Consider the following 22,116-nt stretch of genomic DNA (forward strand, 5'->3'; position numbering starts at 1 on the left):
AAGTGGCTGACGAAGGAACGAACAGAGAAAGTTCCATGTGTAGGCAGGTCCCTGTTCATCCAGGATAGCTGGGAAATGTCCAGGTCACCCCACGGCCGACCAGTTTTCTGATATTGACAATTCAGTGATGTCGCCCTCATACCAAAACAACGCAGTTGGAAACCCTGCTGGCTGTTCTTGGACAGAACACAGGAGAGTGGGGACAGTTTGGGGTGGGGGAAACTTCAGACCCATCCTCACTGTGCAGGCAGGATGGGCCCAGCCTGGCCTCCAAGAGGGGACGGCACTGCCAACCTGGAGCCATTGGGGGGCTGTGGCCCCTGCTGCCGTCGAGGGCTGCCATGGGTGAGCAGGGCCCAGCAGAGGGTGCATTTCATAAAACGGGGCAAGGGAGGTCATGGTCACCTGGTTCGTCACCGCACAGAGCAGGGAGCCTGCGGGGAACCCTGAGCTGGGATCAGGGAGCCAGGATATGAGGTCAGCTCTGTATCTCTGCGCCTAGGTCACTATTTATGGAGCCTCCATTTTTCCACCCGTGAAATGGCACTTTGCAAAGCTCAAATTAACCTGGAATGAGAAGATGCTTCAGCGTTTGTGTGGACCACACATCACTGTGGTACCTAGAACCGTAGACGCACTCTGGTCTTCAAGGACCAGTTTCTTCTGTTCTTAGACAAAGCCTTTCCGGGCTTGGACAAATGAGTTCGGGAGCTGACCATCTGCAAAGTGACTCAAGGAACAGAACTCCCAGACTGGAGCTGTGTTCGCTTTGACTCCTCTGCCCAGTGACACACTCTGGCGCCAGCTGAAACCAGCTGGCTGACACATGCATCTTGTCACCCACTTTCCAGTTGAAGCAGAGAGGGAAGCAGATATGTTGAGTGTTCACACACCTGTGCAGAGTGGTTCCTGCTGACTCACTCTCAGGTCTCTCCAGATCATCCCCTCTTTTCACATATGGGGAAACCGAGGCTTCCAGTGGTTAACTGACTTATCCAACATCTGGTAGTAAGTGATCAGCTGGGCTTCCGGCAGGGTTCTTTTGAAATTTGGATGAATGAGTGAATACATAATGTTTGTATAAGTGGTAAGATGGATGGATGGATGGATGGATAAGTGAGTGGATGGGTGGATAGATGGATAGGTGAATGGATGGCTGGATGATGGATGGATGGTCAGATGCATGATGGATGGATGGGTATATGGATGGATAGGTGAGTTGATGGATGATTGGATGGATGGGTGGGTGGGTGGGTGGACGATGGATGGATGGTTGGATGGATGATGGATGGATGGAGGATGGATGGATAAATGAGTGGATGGGTGGATAGATGGATAGATGAATGGATGGCTGGATGATGGATGGTCAGATGCATGATGGATGGATGGGTGTATGGATGGATAGGTGAGTCAATGGATGGCTGGATGGATGATGGATGGGTGGGCAGGTGGAGAGATGGGCAGCTGGATGGATTTCTCCTGAGGATCAAGTTTTCAGGTTGGACGCAGTCTCCTTGCTGATGTTGTTGATTGTGCACAGTGTGGTTCCTTGGGCTCCTCACGTGGTTCCCAAGCTCTGGGCACAGCAGCTGCTTCTGCAGGTAACCAGCAGCTGGGAGTCAGGTCTGGCGGCCCCAGCTGTGCTGCTTACCCTCTGCCCTGCCCCAGCCATCATCAGCATGGTCCATCTCTATCTTTACTCTGGACTTTGACCTGCCCCCTCCCCTGGGGGAGAAGCCCACTTGCCTTAACCCTGCTGCCCTCAGAGTCATCTCCCCTTCTGGTGCTTGGGGACCAACTCACGGGCCCACCTGCCCTTCCGCTCATCGCCCCTGGTGTCTGCTGCAGCCACACCTCCTGTCCAGGCGTGTCCGTGCGGCCCATTTGTGACCTCCTTGGTAGGACAACCTGCAGTCTCTTATTGGGGTTTAACGCATCAGACACTTCCGAGCACCCACTGCTGCACCCCCAACCAGGGATGGGGGCATGGAGATGGTGTAGATATAGCCCTGTGTTGCATGGCTCCCAGGCCAGCCTGGGTGATGGTCAGATGCAGAGGTGATAACTGCCATCAAAGCTTCAGTGACAGAGCCGGCGGGGGGCAGAGAGGGGGAGTTTGGTCTGTCTTCCCTCACTGATCCTCCTGGCAGCCCCGGTGGTGGGCCCCACCCGGCCATCACTCAGTGCAGATACAGCAGGTGCATCGGGGGAGATCCAAGCACTGTTTGTGGAGGTCTGGGGAGAAGAGGCCTTCTGAGCCCGGTGTGGGGTGCCCCCCCGGAGCGCCTGCCCTCTGCCGACCCCAAGCCTCTTCTGAACCCTTGAGTCCAGGTGGAGTGGCCCCAAGGGACACTTCCCTATTGCTGAGGGACTGAGTCCCCTTGGTCACCAGGACTCACTGTCCCCTGGCCTGGGAGCCAGAGAGGAGACCCCTGATGATGCTCAGCCCCTAGTGGCAAAGGCTCTGTCTCCCCCCTCCCCGCCGAGCTCCGAGTAAGGCTGAGTTGAGGCACGTTGAATGGATGGATCTTCTTCCTGATGCAGAAGGTGGGCGGGACGTCCTCGCAGGCGGGAACTCTGAGGGCTGCTCTACTTTTCCCGGTTCTTTTCCACCACAGGCAGGTGGCCCAGATTGTCCTTCCTCTCTGTGAGTCAGCTGCCTTGCCAACTGTCACCTCGGGACCAGAGGCGGTCACACAACCTGGCTCTTGCAGGCGTCGCAGCTCTGGGCTCCTGGGGTGTTTGGGGATCAGTGATAGCCATCCAGAGGGAGCATCCGGCGCTCAGGGTGGATTTTCCCATCTGTGCACGCCGATCTGTAGCTGGATGGGTGGGGAGAAGGAAGTGGGGAGGGACAGGAAGGCCGCTGGGCAGGGCTGCCTGGTGGTGCCAGAGTTTACTGGGACACCTGTTTTCCAGGATGCTGTGACCTCCGTCTGTGGCTTCAACTTGGTCAGGGAAAGCTGGGGTCAAAGAGGCCAGAGAGGGGGCATCCCTGGGGACAGGAGAGCATGAGGACTGTGGCTCATCAACTCTCTGTGTCTCTGAGCCTAGGCGAGCACCTGGGAAAGGTCACATGCCTGCCCTCTGCTCCATGTGGTTTAGGGAGAGCTCTGGGCTTTGGGGTCAGGCAGGCAGATCTGACGGTCAATCCTTCTCCTCACCTGACTAGCATAAATTAGGGTGTAAACTGAGCATGTCCCGTGTGTAGACAGGGGTTCCTGTGGCCAGGTCATCACCATGAGCGAAAAAGTAAAAAGCATGGCAAAATACAGCATAGTCACGCTTCCATGAATTCTTACAAGCATAAAGCAAACCATACGTTATCTATCAGGGGTGCCGATGTGGGTAAAGCACAGCACAAAAGGAACATGGGGGGTTCGCGTTAAACCCCGAAAGTGAATGGTCACATCATACTCTAGAATTTTCCCTGCAAGCCTGTTTCACACCTAAAGGTGAGAACTTCCTCCTTGCAGGAAGCTCAAGCTCCCTGTGTGGGCTCCCAGGTCACGGCATCTGTAGTTTGAAAGGAGAACCATAGTTGGGGACCCTACCCTTCACGGCCATGAATTTGTGACATGAGTGGCCCCCCTCCCGAGACTCAGATGTGGCTCCCTGACTTGGGAACCTTCCCCAAGTATTATTAATATTCCTCTTCCCCGTGGCGGGTTGTCCTCTTGGGAGACACCAGCCGGCCGTGAATGGTTTTCTTGTCTTTCTGACCAGGAGGCTCTGGAGCATCACCCCTGAGTCCCTGCCCACGTTCATCCACGTGCCTGGGTTTTTTCTAAAGACCCCACCGTGGGAGGAGAGCTCAGCATGACTCCTCCAGATTATGAGCGATAAGAACGTGCTCTCGGGCTTCCCTGGTGGCGCAGTGGTTGAGAGTCCGCCTGCCGATGCAGGGGACACGGGTTCGTGCCCCGGTCCAGGAAGATCCCACATACCGCGGAGCGGCTGGGCCCGTGAGCCATGGCCGCTGAGCCTGCGCGTCCGGAGCCTGTGCTCCGCAACGGGAGAGGCCACAACAGTGAGAGGCCCGCGTACCGCAAAAAAAAAAAAAAAAAAAAAAAAGAACGTGCTCTCTTCTGTCTAGAAAGAGTCACCTGGGTCACCCATCAACCGTCACAATGACATGGGAATGTCGTCATGGAAAACCACTTTACACGTTTCTCTGGGAACCTGTGCTTCTCTCTCTCTGTGTGTGTGTCTCTCTGTCTCTCTCTGTGTCTCTCTGTCTCTCTTATATCCCACCGTTGGGCCCCATTAACTTAGGTGTCCACGCTCACTGTCAGGCAGGGAAGTTGGCCTAGAAGCGCACATGCTTTGTGATGTAGTCACATAAAACAGGAAAGAATTAAAGTCCCACTTGTGAAATGTCACCAGGGCAGCTGGGCGTGGGCTGCCTGCACCGCGCTAATGAAGGCTTTCTCCAGTGGGTTCTGGGTGTTTCCTCACGTGGTGTGGCTGGCGCTCACGGTGAGACTGATAAAATGGCAGAGACCCAGGGCCTGTCTTGATGGCTGCCTCCACTGGAGGTTTTTGGTTTTTTTTTGTTTTTTTTTTGTTTTTTTGGCGGTACGTGGGCCTCTCACTGTTGTGTCCTCTCCCGTTGCGGAGCACAGGCTCCGGACACACAGGCTCAGTGGCCATGGCTCACGGGCGACATGTGGGATCCTCCCGGACCGGGGCACGAACCCATGTCCACTGCATCGGCAGGCGGACTCTCAACCACTGCACCACCAGGGAAGCCCAATTGGAGGTTTTTTTTAATTGAAACGTGCACATAAAATTTACCATCTTACCCATTTTTACGTGTGCGGTTCAGTGGCATTAAGTACATTCATGTTGTCGTGCGACCATCCCCACCATCCACCCCCATCTTCCTCATCTTCCTAAACTGACACTCTGTCCCCATTAAAGGCAAACTCCCCGTCCCCCTCCCCCAGCCCCTGGCCCCCACCACCCTGCTTATGAATTCAGTACACCAGGTACCTGCCCTAAGTGGGATCGCTCATTATCTGTCCTTCTGTGACGGTCTTCCTTTATTTAGCATAACATCCTCAAGTTTCATTCATGTTGTCACCTGTGCCAGAATTTCCTCCCTTTTTAAGGCTGAATAATATTCCATTGTGTGGATGGACCACATTTTGGGTATCCGTTCATCCATCAGTGGAGACTTGGGTCGTTTCCATCTTTTGAGAATAATGCTGCTATGCACGTGGGTGTGCAAATATCTGTTCGAGACCATGCTTTCACTTCTTTGGGGGTACCTACCCAGAAGTAGAACTGCCAGAATTACCTGAGTCTTTTAAGCACGAATGCTGCCTCCCGGGCCTTTTCACATCTCCAGGCCCGTCTAGAATCAGGAGCTCCGATGTGACTGCTCGGGGCTCAGCGTTTGTTATGAACAGATGGGCCGAGGGTCTGGAGTGTGCCCTGCTCGGTCTCAGGCCGTGACCCTCCCTCTCTGTCTCTGCCCCCCTCTCACCTGCAGTCCGGCTTTCCTGCCAGGCGCCAACCAGGATGCGCTCTCGGCCTTCGAGTACCCGGGGCCCAAGCGGAAGCTGTACAGCGCGGTCCCCGGGAGGCTCTTCGTTGTCGTCAAGCCATACCAGCCCCAGGTCGATGGTGAGATCCCCCTTCACCGTGGTGACAGGGTCAAAGGTCAGTGTCCATTCTGCTTCCAGGGCGGGGTCAGGCTGGGGCCCCTCAGCCTCAGTTTATCCCCGTTGGGGTGACGGTGTCCAGGGCATTGCTTCCGCGGGGCCCCCTGTGGAAAATACGGAGCCCTGGGAGGGCGGAACGGGGATTAGAGTGATGCTCATGGCCGCAGCGACTCTAATGTCCATTAGGAAGGGTAGCACGTGAATATCTGGGACGGGAGAGTCCACTGCAGAAAAAAGCAGGGGAGGGGCAGGCGAGGGCGTCGATAGGCAGCTCTTTTCCATCTGGAAAACCTCCCAGGGCCTCAGGAGGAGGTGGGAGGTGGAGCTGGGATGGGGCCGAGCACAGGTCGGACTCAGACGCGTCTCGGGGCTCAAGGAGGGGCATCCAAGTGGATGGTTCAGCCTGGGGGCCTGCAACATTCCAAGGAAGGAGATCCACTGGGTTATAGGGAAGGATGCCCAAAGCAGAATCCTGGGAAATGTGGGTGAAAAGCCTTGAGGGCCGCCATGCATGCCAGGAGTTAGACCAGGGGCAGTACCAGCGATGGGAGTCAGTGACGGTTTCTGAGCAGGAAGATGAGGTGTATGAGGCCCTTAGGGAAGATGGGTTTAGTGCAGGCACGTGCATGAGGTTGTCAGTGGCTGTAGAGGTTCCCTGTGGTGCTGGAAGCCACACGAGGAGGGTAGAGAAGTGACAGGTGTGGGCTGCAGGCCACATGGGGGCAGCTGAGCTCACCAGGTGGAGCAGGAAAGGGCACACCATGCCTGGCCCTGTCGCTGCAGGGCAGCTTTCGGAAGAGGCATGGCAGGGGCAAGAAAGTATGCCCCTTAGGTGTCAGTCGGTCAGGTTCAAATCCATCTGGCCCTGAGCTGGTAATGATGACCTGCTTCTTCCTCCGTACCGTGCCGTAATCTGGCCAACATCCCCTGGGTTTTACAAGTTTCCGAGGACAGCTGGAGACCCATTCTCTCTTTCAACTCCTTCTTGGAAGTCCAGCTGCATGGAAACTTGACCATCTGGTGGCACCAGCATGTCCCAGGGGCTCTGTTTATTTTATTCCCATCATTTTTTGTTTAACCTTAGGTCGTTTCTATTGGTCTATTTTCAGGTTCACTTGCTCCTTCCTTTGAAATGTCCCCTTCACTGTTAAGTCCGTCTTGTGAATTTTTTAATTTCGAAATGACACGTTTAAATTCTAGGGTTTCCACGTGTATTTTTTTATACTTTCTCTCTATCTGCCAAGACTTCCTATTGCTCTGTTGAGATTTTCACTCTTTGGATGTGCATTGCTGTTTTACAACATCGTGGATGGGTGTCATCGTCCCTCTAAAACCCCCGTCTGTAGTCCCACCATGAGGGTCATTTTGGGGTCAGGCTCACGTGGTTTTCTCTCCTCTGGAGGATGGGCCCCATCCTCTTGGGTCTTTGCGTGTCTGGTAATCTTCTGTTGCGTTTTGGACATCAGGGTGTTAAGTTGTGGAGATTATGGCTTCAGTTCATTCTTTCTTTCTTTTTGGAGGGTTGCCTGGGTGACAGCTCAGGCCCCGACTTGAGCGGAGCTGCTCTGCATCTTTTCAGAGAGGTGGGTGCCCTGAGTTGGCCACCCCTCCCTGGCTGTTTCCCGTGTGAGGACACCCCGACTCTCTTCAGGGCGCCTGGTTTCCTGGCTCCATCCTTCTGGTTCTTTAGGCCACTCAGAACACAGGTTTTTCCTCATGTGCCCCTCCTCTGCCAGCCCTGCCGTGGGGACCATACTTAGTCCAGGCTACCAGCCGTGGAGAAGGGGCTTCCCTATCCAGCTCCCCTCTCCCCTCTCCCCCTGGGCAAGCACGCATCCCACCAGGCCCGTCTACTTCTGTCCACGTTCTGTACCTTTTTGCATCATATTCAGGGTGTACAGCTGCCTTCTGGGGTGGGGTCCAGTGGGGTCTTTGAGCATCATACCCATAAGTCCCTGATTGTCCCTATGTAGTTTAACACAGTATTTTTGTTAACTTTTAAATTATAAACATTCAAATTATAAATATAAGCACTCACATGACCTGCAATTTGGAATTTTAATACCAAAGAGCACTGGGTCTCGCTGCCCAGCCCAGCTCTGAAATCTGCTGAGCCCACACCCCTGGGCTTTCATCCCCCATGTGTCCATCCGTCCACCTTGCTGTCACCCCCAGGCCCCTGGCGGGCTTCAGGCTGGGCTGGGAAGGGCCTGGGGAGCCTTCCCGGTGACCCAGTGACCGGTCACTTCATATCTGGGGGCTGCGTGTCCTTGTCCACACATCAGAGATGATAACAGAGGAGATACAGGTGGAGACTTGTTAGCACCTGCTGTTTACCAGGCACCCTGCTTGGGGACGTCACACGTTTTTCCTTGTAAACCTCATAGCCACTGTGGGCCGAAGGTGTCAGATCCCATTGTGTGAGTCAGCACGGGCTGCTGTAACAAGGCTCCCCAGACTGGGCAGTTTAAACCTCGGGATTTAACTGTCTCCAGTCCTGGAGGCTGGAATCCCAGATCCAGGTGTGGGCGGGGCTGGTCCTCCTGAGGCCTCTCTCCTCGGCGTGTAGACGGCCGTCTCCTCCCTGTGTCCTCATGGGGTCGTCCCTCTGTGTGTGTCTGTGTCCTGACCTCCTCTTCTTATAAGGACCCCAGTCCTATGGGATTAGGGCCCCACCCTAGTGACCTCATTTTACCTTCATCACCTCTTTAAAGATCCCCATCTTCAAACACAACCACATTCTGAGGTTCTGGGGGTCAGGACTGCCACATAGGGGTTTGGAGAGGACACCATCCAGCGCACACAGGGGCTCAGCTCAGGTCGTGGCGAGGAGGAACTCCATGGCTGCCTCAGTGCCCTGACTGTGCTGTGAGACTGGGCAGCCTGTCCTTACATGGTCTCTGGGCTGCTGAAGGACTGGGCGCCGCCCGGATGGAATTTGGACTCCATTTTAACTTTTAAAGACCCCATCTCCAAGCACAGTCACAATCTCAGCTGCTGGGGGTCAGGACTCCAACAGAGGAATATCGGGGACAGGATCCAGCCCATAAAAGACCCCTGTCTAAGTTACATGGTAACTTGGGGCAAGGCTCCCACAGCTGCCTACCTGGGGATGGGGATCCCGGTCTAGTTTGTCTGGACTGCGAGCGCAGCCTCCTTTGTCTCTCTGAGTCGCTCACCCCTGCAGTCGGCTTGGTGCCGGCGTCACTTGGCTGTGCCCAAGTGTGTGACCTTGACATTGCCTGGAGAGACGAGAGGCAGATGCACGGTCCCCAGCACGAGTTTCTACATGGACCCTTGGCAGTCAGCCAGGCCTCTCCGGTAACTGGACAGCACCCGGGCAGGTCCCTGTGCTCCACTTGCCATCCAGGGCAGCGCTCCGAGATGCCCCTCTCACATCTGGGTTCCGTTGGGCTGCCATGGTGTACCTCCCCATCATCTGGGCTGCACTGAGTGTAAGGGGCCAGCACTGATTTTTGGAGAAAATGGTTCAAGCGATTATGATCGTGGTGGTCCTCAGGGAGGTTGCCTGTCTGTTCCCTTTAGGCCATTTCTTCAAATTATTAGGCAAAGACTTCTAAAGCTGAGGTACTCTGTGCTGTTGACCTTCAAAACTCATGGGTCCAGGTGTCCTTTATCTGGCCTTTGAGATTAAGATGACAGATGGAAGGAGGCATTTCTGTGGCCATGATCTCTTCTCCACAGTTCTGGCGCCTGGGGGTCCTGAGTAATTTACAGAAGGTTAAGATGTGCAGAGATTATACTGACCTCCCACTGCACAGATACACGCTGAGGGAGCCAGGGCTTTGGGGTGGAGGTGTGCCCCCAGCCCAGCATCACAGGCCTAAGAGACAGAGACCCTCCCTTACCTCACCCCTGAGAGCCTGACCCTTACAAACAAAATATTTGTCCAAGCAGTGCCTGGGCAGCACTTGGGACCTCGTGTCTTTGGGTTTGCATTGCTCACCCACGCTCGGCATCGGTCCAGTTTAAAAATGAATACACTTCATCCCCCCAGTGGGCGTCTGTGAGGCCCTCTGTGCACCCAGCACTGAGCCAAGGAAGGGGGAAACCCAGCGCCCTCAGCCCTGCACGCAGGGCAGCTGTGTCTGTCCCATGACCCTTGACTTTGCGTTTTCACTGTGCAGTGGCCCCCTGCTGCTTATGGCACTAACATAATCCTCAGGTTCTTCATTAATAAGCCAGCCAGAAGCCCGGTACTGCCCGTGGGGCATCGGCCAGCCTGCCCTTGCACTTCAAGTCCAGGTAGTATCTTGTAGCTGCCAGGCAGGCTGCTTCCCTGTCTCCTGCTGTGAATTCTCTTTTCTCAAGCTAATTTCAAAGATCCTGTGGGCCTGGACTCTTGGCCTCTCCTTCCCCAGCTCCAGAGGGGCCGACACGACCTCATGGTTGCTTCTCTTCATCAGGGTGGCCTGTCCCCTGACTTTGACACCTGAAATAACTGATGGTGGGGACTCGGAGGTCCCACTCTCCCGTCTCAGCTGGGACCCGAGAGACGGGACACAGTGGCCACATGCCGAGTGCTGTGATATATGAGGACGCCAGGACGCCCGGCGCTTGCATCCTCTCCCCCAGGCCTAACGGGCAGAGGGGACCTGGGGGCTCAGAGGCTCTGCAGTGCCCCCTCCAAGGGACACTTTGCCAGGCCCCCGGTCTACGGCTGAAGGAGGCATGGTCAGCCAGCAAATGGACCGGAGCCGCCGGCCCCTCCTCCCTGCGTCCGCAACCCACACCCTCCAAGCCCCGCCCACTAACCCCTCCCCCTTTCCCTGTCTCTAGTTCTGAGCATCGGCGAAGGGGGCTTCTGGGAAGGCAGCGCCCGCGGCCACATCGGATGGTTCCCAGCTGAGTGTGTGGAGGAGGTCCAGTGCAAGCCCAAGGACAGCCAGGCAGGTAAGGCGGACCCCACCCTCGTCCGTTCACCTCTGTCCGGCCTGGGGTCGGCGTCGTTGCTGACATAGAGCGCGCGGCAGGTACGGGCAGGTGTGCAGTTACCGAGAAAGGCTGAGTTTCGGACCGAGGGCTTCTCTGATCCTCCAAGCGGTGGACGCCATCCCACTGGGCTTTGTCCAAACCAGAAATCTGTTGCAGGGCAGCCTGGAAGCTTTGAGTTAAAACGCTGGTCTATGCGTGTGCCAGGAAACTTGGAGCGTGCGTTCTAGCCGTCGGAAAAGGGCTTTGCGGGGAGAGTAAATGATTGAAACTGCTTTATTGATCTCTCACGCCGACATCATAAACAGGCAGCTTCGCGTTTCCCCACCGGCCCCTGCCGTGCCCTCCCTGAGGACTCGAGGTTTGCTGTCTCAGTGAAAACTGCTCGAAACAGGCCTGTGCTCGAAACAGGTCTGAGGCACATCACTGCAGCACCTCGCAGAACTCCCAGACACAGCCCCTGCTGACGCTCGTCCTGAAAGCGATTGACAAAAGACTGGATTGATTGAAATGGTAGGAGGAAACCACTTATATAAAACGGTATTGAGAAACAAATAGGAGAGGTGGAGACACACAAAGCACTAGGTTCTTCTAAGAGCCTGGTCTACGCATGCCCTGCTGACTTCTGGTAGAATCCCAGACCCATGGTGCATCTGTCAGAAGTGGCCACATTCGCTTTGTGGCCGATGGCTTTGCTGCATCCTTGGGCAGTCTCATCACGGCGCCAGTTGGGCTGTGTTCCTTTCCGGAACCTCTAGGGAACAGTTCGTTCCTTTGCCTTTTCCAGGTTCTGGAGGTCAAGCATCCCTTGCCTGGGGGCCCCTCCTCTGTCCTCAAACCCTGCAGTTGTGGGCCAGGTCTCAGGCCGCATCTCTCTGACCCTCCCTTTTGCCTCCTCTTTCTACAGTTTTTAGGTCTAATGTAGTCAGATCGGCCCCACCTGGAGGACCCAGGTCAGGCTAAACTGATTAGAAAGCTTAATTCCCTCTTGCCTTGTAAGGTCATGTACTCACAGGCACGGGGGATTCGAACATGGGCGTCTTTTGGGGGGTACCATCCTCTGTCTACTAAGGATGGTAAATATGAACACGGTAACTCTACTTATGATATGGATTACTGGCCAGAGGAGGGAGGCACCGCTGTGACCCGGGGTGGAGTGGGGTGGAGGGAGAGAACAGTGCAAAGGAGATGGGATTTGAGCTGGATTTCAGGGTGGGGGAGAGTCCAGAGTGGTTCCTGTTGGGTTCTGTTTGCCTTGGGCTTTCTGAGATCGTGACTTAACATCGTCTTTTATAAAAGTATGGTTTACGTGCGGTAAAAAATGCACAGGTTATAGAAGAGTTCAGTGCATTTTGACAAACGTCTACTCCTGTGTCTCCAACTGCAGTTAAGAGGTGAAACCTGTCCATCACCCCAGAAAGGTCTCTCAGGCCGCTTTCCAGTCACCCACCTCCCAGCAGGAGGCAACCACGGTTCTGATTTTGTTACTGAACCAAAGTTGGGTTCATTTACCCGACGTGCAGCCAAGCCAATCTACTAATACCAGGTTGTGGTGAAGGAAGAAGGCAGTGTTTATTGCACGTGTCCGATGTGAGGCCGGCAAGGAGAATGGGCAGCTTATGTTTAAAAGCCCCAAATGCCCTGAAGGCTCTCAGGGAAGGGTTTTGAAAGATAGTCTGAGGGAGAGACTCATGGGGTGTGTGATCGGCTTGTGCACAATTCGCTGATTGATTGTTGGTGAGGTAACAGGGTGATGTTTCAGGAATCTCCATCAGCAACTTTCTGGTGCCGTTCAGTCTGGGGTCTACGTACTGGTTGTCAGCATGCAATTAACTTCCTCCACCTGGCGGGCATTTTAGTATCTGCAAAACAACTCAGGGACATGACTCAGGATATAATCTATAGCACCTGAGGAGGAGCTAAAGGTCCTTGACTTTGTTTTACGGCTAAACTATTATTATTTCGTCTTGCTTGACTGTCTTGGTGTTGTATTTCTCTGATGACATTTGCTCTTTGGAACTCGGGGAGGGCCTGGGAAGCTAAAGCTTTTCTACAAACAAGAGGGAAGCTACACGAGGGGTGGGAGTGGGGGGGTTCTGTCTCCAGGAAGTCCCCACAGGGTCCTGCTCGGTTTCAGTTCGTCACCAGAGATCAGTTTAGCCTGCTGTTGAATTTCAGAGCTGGAACCTACAGCCCATACTCCTGAGCCCGGTGTCTTTCACACAGCGGAATGCTATTGTTGGGCTGTAGATCGGTGCTCTGTATATTTTTGCTGCCGAAGAAGAGTGTTTGGCTGTATATTTATACCCCAGTATGTTTATTCATGCTCCTGGTGATGGATGTTTAGATTGCTTCTCAGTCTGGGCTCGCCACTTAGGCCGCTCTGAACATTTTTGTGCGAGTCTTTCTCCAGCCGTGTTTTCCTTTCTCTTGGAGAAACACCGAGGTGCGTAACTACTGGGTCACAAGGTAGGAGTGTGTTTAATTTTATAAGAAACTGCCAAACAGTTGTCCAAGCTGCTGTGCCTTCTTGTACTCCCATCCCCCAGTGTGTGTGCACTCCAGTGGCTCCACTTCTCAGTGACATTTGGTAACAACAGTCTGTTTAATTTCAGCCATTCTTTATGGGTGTGGAGAATATGTTACTGCGGGTATAATTTGCACTTTTCTGATGACTACTGTTATTAAACACCTTTTCATGTGCTTTCTTACCTTATGTATAGCTTCTCTTGAGAACTATCGGTTCAAGTCTTTTGTCCATTTTTAATTGGGATGTTTCTTTCCATCATTGGCTTGTAGGAGTCGTTTACAGAGTCTACTTATCAGTACTTGGTTAGATGTATGTTGCACATATTTTTCCCAGCCTGTGACTTAGCCTTTTCATTTCTGTGTCTTTTAACAAGGTTTTTAAATTTTTTAAATGAAGTCCAATTTCTCCATTCTTTGCTTTCACAATTAGCACTTTTTATAGCGCCTGTTTTTTAATGTTGAAAGCTGTGTTGAATATACATAGAATCCAGAAGATGGCAGAAAATATTTTTTAAATATTTCCATGCAGCAAGCTCCTTCCATACAGAGTTGGCTGGTTTGAGCCCTTAGACGCTTTCTCTTTAGTGTAGGACCACTTTTATAGACTGTAAGGTGGACAATTAGCTGGCAGATCTCACTCACGTGCACTAAATGACAGGTGAATGATTCTAGGAAGGACCAGCAGGATGGAGAAACCTGCTTGGGGCACTTTATGCCTGTGAGTGGGACCAACTGATTTCTCGCCGCCTGATGACAAAGATCAGAGGCCAAGGGTGGCCAAGGGTACCCAAGAGCAGACTGAAACGGTGGCCCATGATCGTTGGCTGATTCGTTGATAATAAGCTCCACTCGGTTCCATGAAGAGCGTGGTGGTTATTTATTTAACAAGTGATGCACTTGCTCATTTAACCTTGGCTCTGATTTCTTAGGACCATGTGTGTTTCCAGCAGGCATTCCTCCGTGGAAAGCCTCATCCGGCCTGTGGAATAAGCAGGGCAGGAAGTAAGCCCGTGACTTACACACAAGCCCCCACATCTCAGCAACAGGCTGGGCCGTGAGCTGTTTCTTTGAAACTTCACACGCTCTGTGCTCTGTCCTAGCACCACATCCGGGCAGCCTCCCTACGGGGCGCCCGGCGTGGGTTCCTGGAGTCGCACCACCACTGATTCATCCTGGTGCCCGTCCTCCCGGAGTGATGGGGACGCAGGGCCGGCCCAGGCTCCTTCTCAGTTCCGCTGCCTCCCAGCTGGCACGGGTGACTCAATGGCTCTGCATAGGTTTCTTCACCTGGGAAGGACGTCAAGGTGATGTGTGCACAGGGTCAGGGGGAAGGAGCCCAGTTGTAGGATTTTTTGTTTCTGTGCAGGAGAGACGGAGGTGAGTCCCGATTTATAAAAACTCCCCTCTTTGCGTGCATCAGCCCAGAGAATTGACAGCAAGGTGCCCCGGGTGACGATGTTACTGTGTGTGTGTGGAGGGTGGAAATTTGGAGGAAATGGACAGTTAATTATGTACACGCCCCTCCCGCACACGCATCGCACGTTTATCATGGTATCTACAGAGCCGGTGCCCCGATGACAGTGGTGCAGTACCAGCCGCCTCGATGCTCTCTGAGGGCACGTGGTACCTGGACAGCAGCAGTGGGTCCTTATCCTGCTTGCTTGTCCCACCACCCCCCAACCCTGTGGGTCTTGGTCTAACAGCCCCTCCCCCACTGCATTCCAGAGGCGGCCAAGGTGACCACAGAGAGGACTGGCCTGCTCTGAGTTCCATGAGGCCGCCCTCCTCCACCAGAGCTGCGGGGAGGAGTGAAAAGCTGATAGGAAATAGCAATTCCATCTAGTCGCCCTTGGCATTGTGAGGTGCTCAGGTCTTCATACCAGTTCTGTGTCTACATGAAAGTTGTCCTGGCCCACCCCCCTGCCCCGCTACTGCAAACACCTGCACAGTCTCGCTCACCCTCAGGAGGGGGCTGGGGCCATGGTACAGACCTCTGCTCCGGGTCCTTCTCCACAGCGCAGTGGGATGCCCAGCCCGTCGGGGGCCCCTCTGCTGAGAGCAAGATCCCTGCTCTTTGAGCCCCACCCAGAATCCAAACGGTCCCTGAAGCTCAGGCGGCTGTTGGAGCGTTTGTTTCCTCACTCCCAGCAAACGGGAATCCAGCTCATCTTTGGTTTCAGTTGCCGTGACCTGATGGGAACGATGCCCAAGGCCACGGCTGGCCTTCACCTTCAGCACAGAGTGCCCCGTGTGACCCAGACCCAAGTGATCCCACCCCTGGAAGGTATTGAGTGAAGCCCAGGGACCCCTGCCACCCCCAAGCCAGGGGGGCTGCTCTGGGCCACCTTCTGGAGCCTCCCCCGCTGGACACCCCAAGGCCCACCAGAGACCTGCCTTTACCCCACCACAGGGTTCACCCCAAAACTCTCAGTTGCCATCTTCAGGCCACCTCAAGCTTGGGGGCAGGATGGTGAGCAGACATAGGGCCCAGCAGCCCCGGCCCAGGTCCTCCCAGGAGTCTGTCCTGGCACGGAAGCCCCCTCCGGCGGCAGCACGCCCTGAGGTCCTCTCTTCCAGCCCATCAGGCCCGCAGCCTGGGTCCAGCCCGGGGGCTCAAGGGCTACGCCGGGGTCTGGGCTGGGCTGGACAGAGGTATCCTGCACGCCCGGAGGCTTTATTCTCTGGCCGGCTCACCTCTCAGGCTGGCCCCTGGGAACCCTGGGCTAGATCCAGGTCCAGCAGAGAGAGAGAGAGGTGTTGGGAGAGAGGGAAATTGGGTCTCCCCTGCCTCCTCTGCAGATGTCCCAGGACTGGCCCTGATTAGGTTGACTTGGGTCATATGTAGAATCATTCTTTGCCGCTGGGGGATGGGTGTGCTCGTGTGGCTTGCCGGGCCTGGGCAGGGCTGCGGGAGGAGGGCAATGCCAAGGCCGGTCTGGTGCTTGACCAGCAGAGGAGGGCGGCTGGGCTCCTGCGGGCCACGACTGCGGCCTCCCCTTCAGCTGGGAGGCCAGAGCGTCTGGGCTCTTTGACCAGGGGCGGAGGCCACTGCCGTGACCCGCCTTCACCCTGGGAGACAAGGTAGGTGTGGGAGCTGTCACCGCACCTCCGGGCAGCGCTGGTTGGAGCCACGGGGCAGCGGCCAGTGCGGTCCCCGCTATGAAACAGGCGTCCCGGTGATCACGGTGCGTGTGAACGGTCTGCGACGTATCACAGTGGGCACGATCGGTTCCAAAGTGGAATGCTTTTGTTCTCTTTAGAACATTTAAGAATACAGGCAAATGCCTCTGTTAGCACAACTGTAACTGAAAATATTAATAAGAGACAAAAGAGCCGGCTTCCGAAGGAGTTACACGCTGTTCCCTAACGGAACACAAAATCAATATGGGGACTCATTGTCCTGGCTGCTAATGATTGTGTTTTTGTTAAACAACCGTAGCAGAAGCGCACAGCCTCCCCGCTTCTTTCTTTTACGCCATTTTATTCAAATACACTTGGAGCCTCGCCGCCTTGGTGTGTGTGCCGTCGTCTCCAGGCAGCTGCTCTGTGTTTTAAATACCAGTTTCCACGCTCGGGCTTGCCCCCAAAATAGAAATCTGCCAGGTCTCTCTGCTTCCGTCAGGAGGATTCAGTCCTTGACGTCACTCTGGGACCCAGGCCCTCTCCCCTTCCCCGCAGCAGCCATGACCTGCCCCTGGTTACCATGGCAACCTGTTGATGCTCGTACCAGCCCCGCCCTCCTTCCCCACGGCCCCTCCTGATGCTACAGGTTGTGGTCTGCAGCTCTGTCCCCAGTCGCCTTGCACAGTGGTGGTCACTACGGGCCAGTGTTCTGGGGGCAGGGGGGGGTGAGTGTCACCGAGATTCTCATGGGGGTGGGGGACACTCTTAACTCCCACCCTGGGTCACCTGTGTGGATGGCAGTGGGCAGGAAAGGGCTGCCATGACAAAATACCACAGACCGGGGGCTTAAACAGCAGATATTTATCTCCCAGAGTCCTGGAGGCTGGAATCCGAGATCCAGGTATGGGCAGGGCTGGTCCTCCTGAGGCCTCTCTCCTCGGCGTGTAGACGGCCGTCTTCTCCCCGTGTCCTAACATGGCCTTTATTTGTGCTGGCACATTTCTGGTGTCTCTCCCTCTTCTTGTAAGGACACCCGTTCTATTGGATGAGGGTCCACACTTATGACCTCATTTAACTCTGATCAGCTCCCTAAAAACCGTATTTCCAAATACAGTCATAGTGGGGGTTAGGGCATCACCACACGGACCTGGGGATACAGTTCAGTCTGTGACGGTGGTGAAAAGTGGTAGCCACGGGCCGTGCCCTGCTCCACGTGGGACTTTGCAGACGCCTCCCCCCGCCCTCCTGTCACACAGTCCCGTCCCCAGTGGGCCCGTTCTTCTGTCTGAGTCAAGGGCAGTGACTGTGCTCTCTGTCCCGAGACTGTCCCCTGCCCAGGCTGCACGCTGGCCCACCAGCATTTGGAAGCCTCTCGGGGTCAGCCCAGGGCTGTCCTCTGCTCTGGGGCAGATTTCATCAGTACACTGGGTGCAAGCCAAGGGGATGGAGGAGAGGGCCTGTACGTTAGTTTGTAAATACGGTTTGTAAGGTCAGTTGACCAAGGTGTATTGTCCTCTGTGAGGGCAAAGAACCAGGAGGATACAGCGGGTTCACATCGGTGTTCCCCATACTGGACGTGGGGCCTGAAATGGAGCAGGTGCTGAGAAAGTACTTCTGGGATGGATGAGTGGATGGGTGAGTGGACAGATGGGTGAAGGTTTGGGTGGACGGATGGATGGACAGATGGACGGATGGATGGACTGATGGAGAGGTGGAGGGATGAGTGGATGAATGAATGGGTGGATGGATGGACGGACAGATGGATGGATGAAGAGATGGGTGGATGGACAGATGGACAGACGGACAGGTAGATGGGTGGACCGTGCCTGAGGGTGGTGTCAATACCCATTCTCCCTCTCACACACAGCTCACCCCAATTCCGTTCATGGAGCCTCTCCCATTTTAAACCTCCCCAGCTCTACTGGATGAGATCTCTTTAAAACCACTGTGTTTGCGGACAGCAGGGAAGGCAGTGGGCTACTATGATACCTAAGAAAAGACCAGCATCGTTGACATCCCAGGCCACGGTGTCTTCGGGTCTGGCTGCTGGAGGTTGTTCAGGGAGCAGTCCCTTCAACTGACCCAGAGGCACAGTGGCCTCCGTCTCTGCCTGTCCTCCCCCCTGCAAATACAGGGAACTGGACCTGCACCCCACCCCGCAGAGCTGGCAGAGTGGCGCTGGGGTTAGGGCATCCTGCTGGAGCAGTCGACTGCCCCATCCCCCTTGTCTGTGTCGTGAGTGACTTGGCCTCTGGGGGGCCCCAGAAGACGGGTGTTGTCATGCCCTGCAAGAGGTGGGATGAATGAGCTGCTCCCAGTATGTGCAGGTGGCCACTGACCTGCCATCTGTCATTCTAGTGAGGACAGACCCGCGGCCTCTCCCTGGGCACCCAGTTTAGGGATGGTTAGCCAGGCCAGGAGCCCCCCCCTCTAGCTGGGACACAGACAGGACCCAAGGGCTACCCCCCAGAGTAAGCCGTGGCTCATTTTGGAGGACGGAAGCATCATATGGTGCTCTGTTATTGAGTTAAGATGTTGTTTCTGGCTCCTCTGAAATAGACGATAGGAAACAGATCCGGGGATAATGAATAAACATTGGCTTATGGGGGCTGCATGCTGGGAAAGATGAACTCTCACGTTGGCAGATTAAATGTAAGACATGCATATGTAAAGGAGATGTGTAAGGGCCAGCCTCCTGCTTCAACAAATCATACAGCCAAGGAAAGCATCTGGGAGGACGCTCTGAATATCCCCTGTCCCCAGCCGGGCAGGGTCTGTGGGCTTGGGGGCACCAGGAGGGGGAGGAGCCCGGGTTCCTGGAGGACCTGGCACCAGGGAGACAGGGCAGGAAGTGGCAGCCTGGGCACCATCCACAGACGTAAATCAAGAGTTAGCACTCGTGTTCAGCAAATGCAGCTTCCAGAAGCTTCCAAGTGGTTAAACAAGGGACTTCCCTGGTGGTCCAGTGGTTAGGACTCTGCACTTCCACTGCAGGGGACATGGGTTCGATCCCTGGTCGGGGAACGAGGATCCCACATGCCATGCGGCTCAGCAGAAAAAAAAAGTAGTTAATCAAATCAGGTGTAAGATCAGTGCTGGGCGTTCAAACCTTTTCTGCCTCATTTTACTTCCCTCTACGATCTGAAGGACTTCAGACATGGCACCCACCTTTCTATCTCCTTAAACTGAGATGAACTTCTCCAACCATAAGACTTACCCTTTTAAAGTGTAGAATTCTGTGGTTTTTAGTCTAGTCTCAAGGTTGTGCAAACATCACCACTATCTAATTCCAGAACATTTTCATCACCCCAGAAAGAAACCTGTCCCATTAGCAATCACTCCCCATCCCCCACTTCCCCCAGCCCCTAGCAGTCACTCATCTACTTTCTGTCTCCACGGATTTGCCCATCCTGGACGTTTCCTATAAATGGAAGGCTACTATATGCAGTCTTTGGTGACTGACTTGCTTTAGCGTAATGTTTTCAAGGTTCATCCATATCGCAGCAGGTGTCAGAATTTCATTTCTTTTTCAGGCTGGATAATATTTCCTTGTAAATGTAGACCACGTTTTGTTGATCCATTCATCAGTTGATGGACATTTGGGTTTCTGCTTTTTGGCTTTTGAGTTAGTACTGCTGTGAATATTCGTGTAAAAGTTTCGGTTTGAACCTTTGAGCCCGGTGTGTGTGCAGAACTGAAACTTTGTTTTCAGTTCTTTTGGGGCACACCTAGGAGTGGAATTGCCGGGTCACGTGGTAACTCTGTTTCACCTTTTGAGGAACTGCCACACTGCTTTCCATTTTCCTTTCCCTCCAGTGGTGTATGAGAGTTCTGATTTCTCCCTGTCCTTGCCAACACCTATTTCTGGTTTTTTTGGTTATAGCCATCCTAGTGGGTGTGAGGTGGTATCTCATTGTGGTTTCGATCTGCACTTCCCTGATGACCAGTCATGTTGAGCATCTTTTTTTGGTTTTTTTTGCGGTACGCGGGCCTCTCACCGTTGTGGCCTCTCCCGTTGCGGAGCACAGGCTCCGGACGCGCAGGCTCAGCGGCCATGGCTCACGGGCCCAGCCGCTCCGCGGCATGTGGGATCTTCCCGGACCGGGGCACGAACCCGTGTCCCCTGCATTGGCCGGTGGACTCCCAACCACTGCGCCACCAGGGAAGCCTGTTGAGCATCTTTTTATGTGCTTATTGGCCGTTTGCGTATAATCTTTGGAGAGGCATTCGCTTTTTAAATTAACATGTTATCATACTCGTCGTGTCTGGTCCTGCAGTGAATTTGGAAAACATAGGAAGGTATAAAGAAGAAAACAAAAATCACTCATAATCCTACCCCACATTGATAATCCCCACCCTAAATTTTGGTCCTTCTTTGAGTAAAAATGCATATTAAACAAAATTGAATGCATCCTTTTAAATTATGGATCCTACTTTTTCTGTTTCCCAAGTGGCAAAGGACATGGTGTCATGGATTGAAAACAGTCTTCCGAAACACCATTTCCAGAAGCCGTCGTGGTTGAGCCATTGATGGACAGTGTCCATCACTGATGTCATTGATGTGACATTGACATGACACTGGCTATCCAGCTATCCGCTTTACTATTGCAAGTACCACTTCAGCGAGCAGCCTCACAAATTTTTTTTTTTTTTTTTTTTTGGCTGCATTGGGTCTTCGTTGCTGCGCGCGGGCTTTCTCTAGTTGCGCTGAGCAGGGGCTACTCTCCGTTGCGGTGCACGGGCTTCTCATTGCGGTGGCTTCTCTTGTTGTGGAACACAGGCTCTAGGCGCATGGGCTTCAGTAATTGCAGCACACGGGCTTCAGGAATTGTGGCTTGCAGGCTCTAGAGCGCAGGCTCAGTAGTTGTGGCGCACCGGCTTAGTTGCTCCACGGCATGTGGGATCTTCCCGGACCAGGGCTCGAACCCGTGTCCCCTGCATTGGCAGGTGGATTCTTAACCACTGCGCCACCAGGGAAGTCCCACAATGTAAAAGCTCTGTGTCCATGACCTCAGGATGCGTCGCCTTTAATCAACTTGCCCTGGTACATTGCCCAGCGTGAAGCCACCTCTTCTCTGTCTTCAGCCCTAGAACTGCACTGACGTCCGGGACAGACAATTGACTGTATCCCGTCTATTTCCTTCAGGGAGTCCCCAAGGGTCCTCTTGGGGTGCAGCTCTCTGCAGCTCCCTGAAGATAGGACCTGCCCACAGCCGTTGGGGCAGGGGAATTGGGGACATAGAATACACCTTTTCTCAAGTCAGCAGGGACTGGCTCCACGGGCAGGCGAGACACGCCGCTGCACAGGCCCTCGCCTCTTTAACGCTCCCAAGTCGCCATCCTGGAATTCTTCATCGTTTTTGCACACCCTCCCCACCCCACCCCCATTTTCATTTTGCATTGGGTCCCTAAACTTTCCTAGAGGCTCTGCTGACTTGGATATGCCACCATCTGCCTCCACCTGGTGCCCGAGGGCATGCGTTTTGTGCTCAGACTCAGAGATCTTCACCCTCTAGAGGGCTGCCATTTTTAAACAAAGGCGCCTTGTTTTGAAAACACCCAGGGTTTCCTAATTCCTGATGGCACGGACTGCGGCGCATTGGGAGTTCTTCCTGCAGCTCAGCTGAGGTTGGGATTTGGCCGCAGGGAGTATGTATTATTGATGCACCCTCCAACCTCCCCCTGCCCAAGGATAGGGCTCTAAACTCGGCTCAGCAGTGGCCGTGCTGACCACAGTGGGCCAGGCTGACCTGCACCGTGGACCACGTGCTAGGATGGGCGTGGAGCGGTAGCCAGGCTGCAAAAGCCTGTTGCGACTAGACACAGGCTCCGGTGCCCCCCT

At 54.3% G+C, this 22,116-nt stretch overlaps 1 protein-coding gene across 8 annotated transcripts in view; it reads left to right on the forward strand.

Moving 5' to 3' along the window:
* Window positions 1-22,116, forward strand: part of SHANK2 (SH3 and multiple ankyrin repeat domains 2) — a 549,250-nt gene that overhangs the window by 271,614 nt on the left and 255,520 nt on the right. For all 8 annotated transcript variants that reach the window (XM_082629529.1, XM_082629530.1, XM_082629526.1 and 5 more), the window contains 2 exons: window positions 5,498-5,667; window positions 10,470-10,583. In XM_082629529.1, the coding sequence (XP_082485655.1) occupies window positions 5,498-5,667; window positions 10,470-10,583 (284 nt within the window). The remainder of the gene's footprint in view (window positions 1-5,497; window positions 5,668-10,469; window positions 10,584-22,116) is intronic.

This window comes from Mesoplodon mirus, assembly GCF_964341445.2.
Source record: "Mesoplodon mirus genome assembly, chromosome: 7".
NCBI classification, from domain to species: Eukaryota; Metazoa; Chordata; class Mammalia; order Artiodactyla; family Ziphiidae; genus Mesoplodon; species Mesoplodon mirus.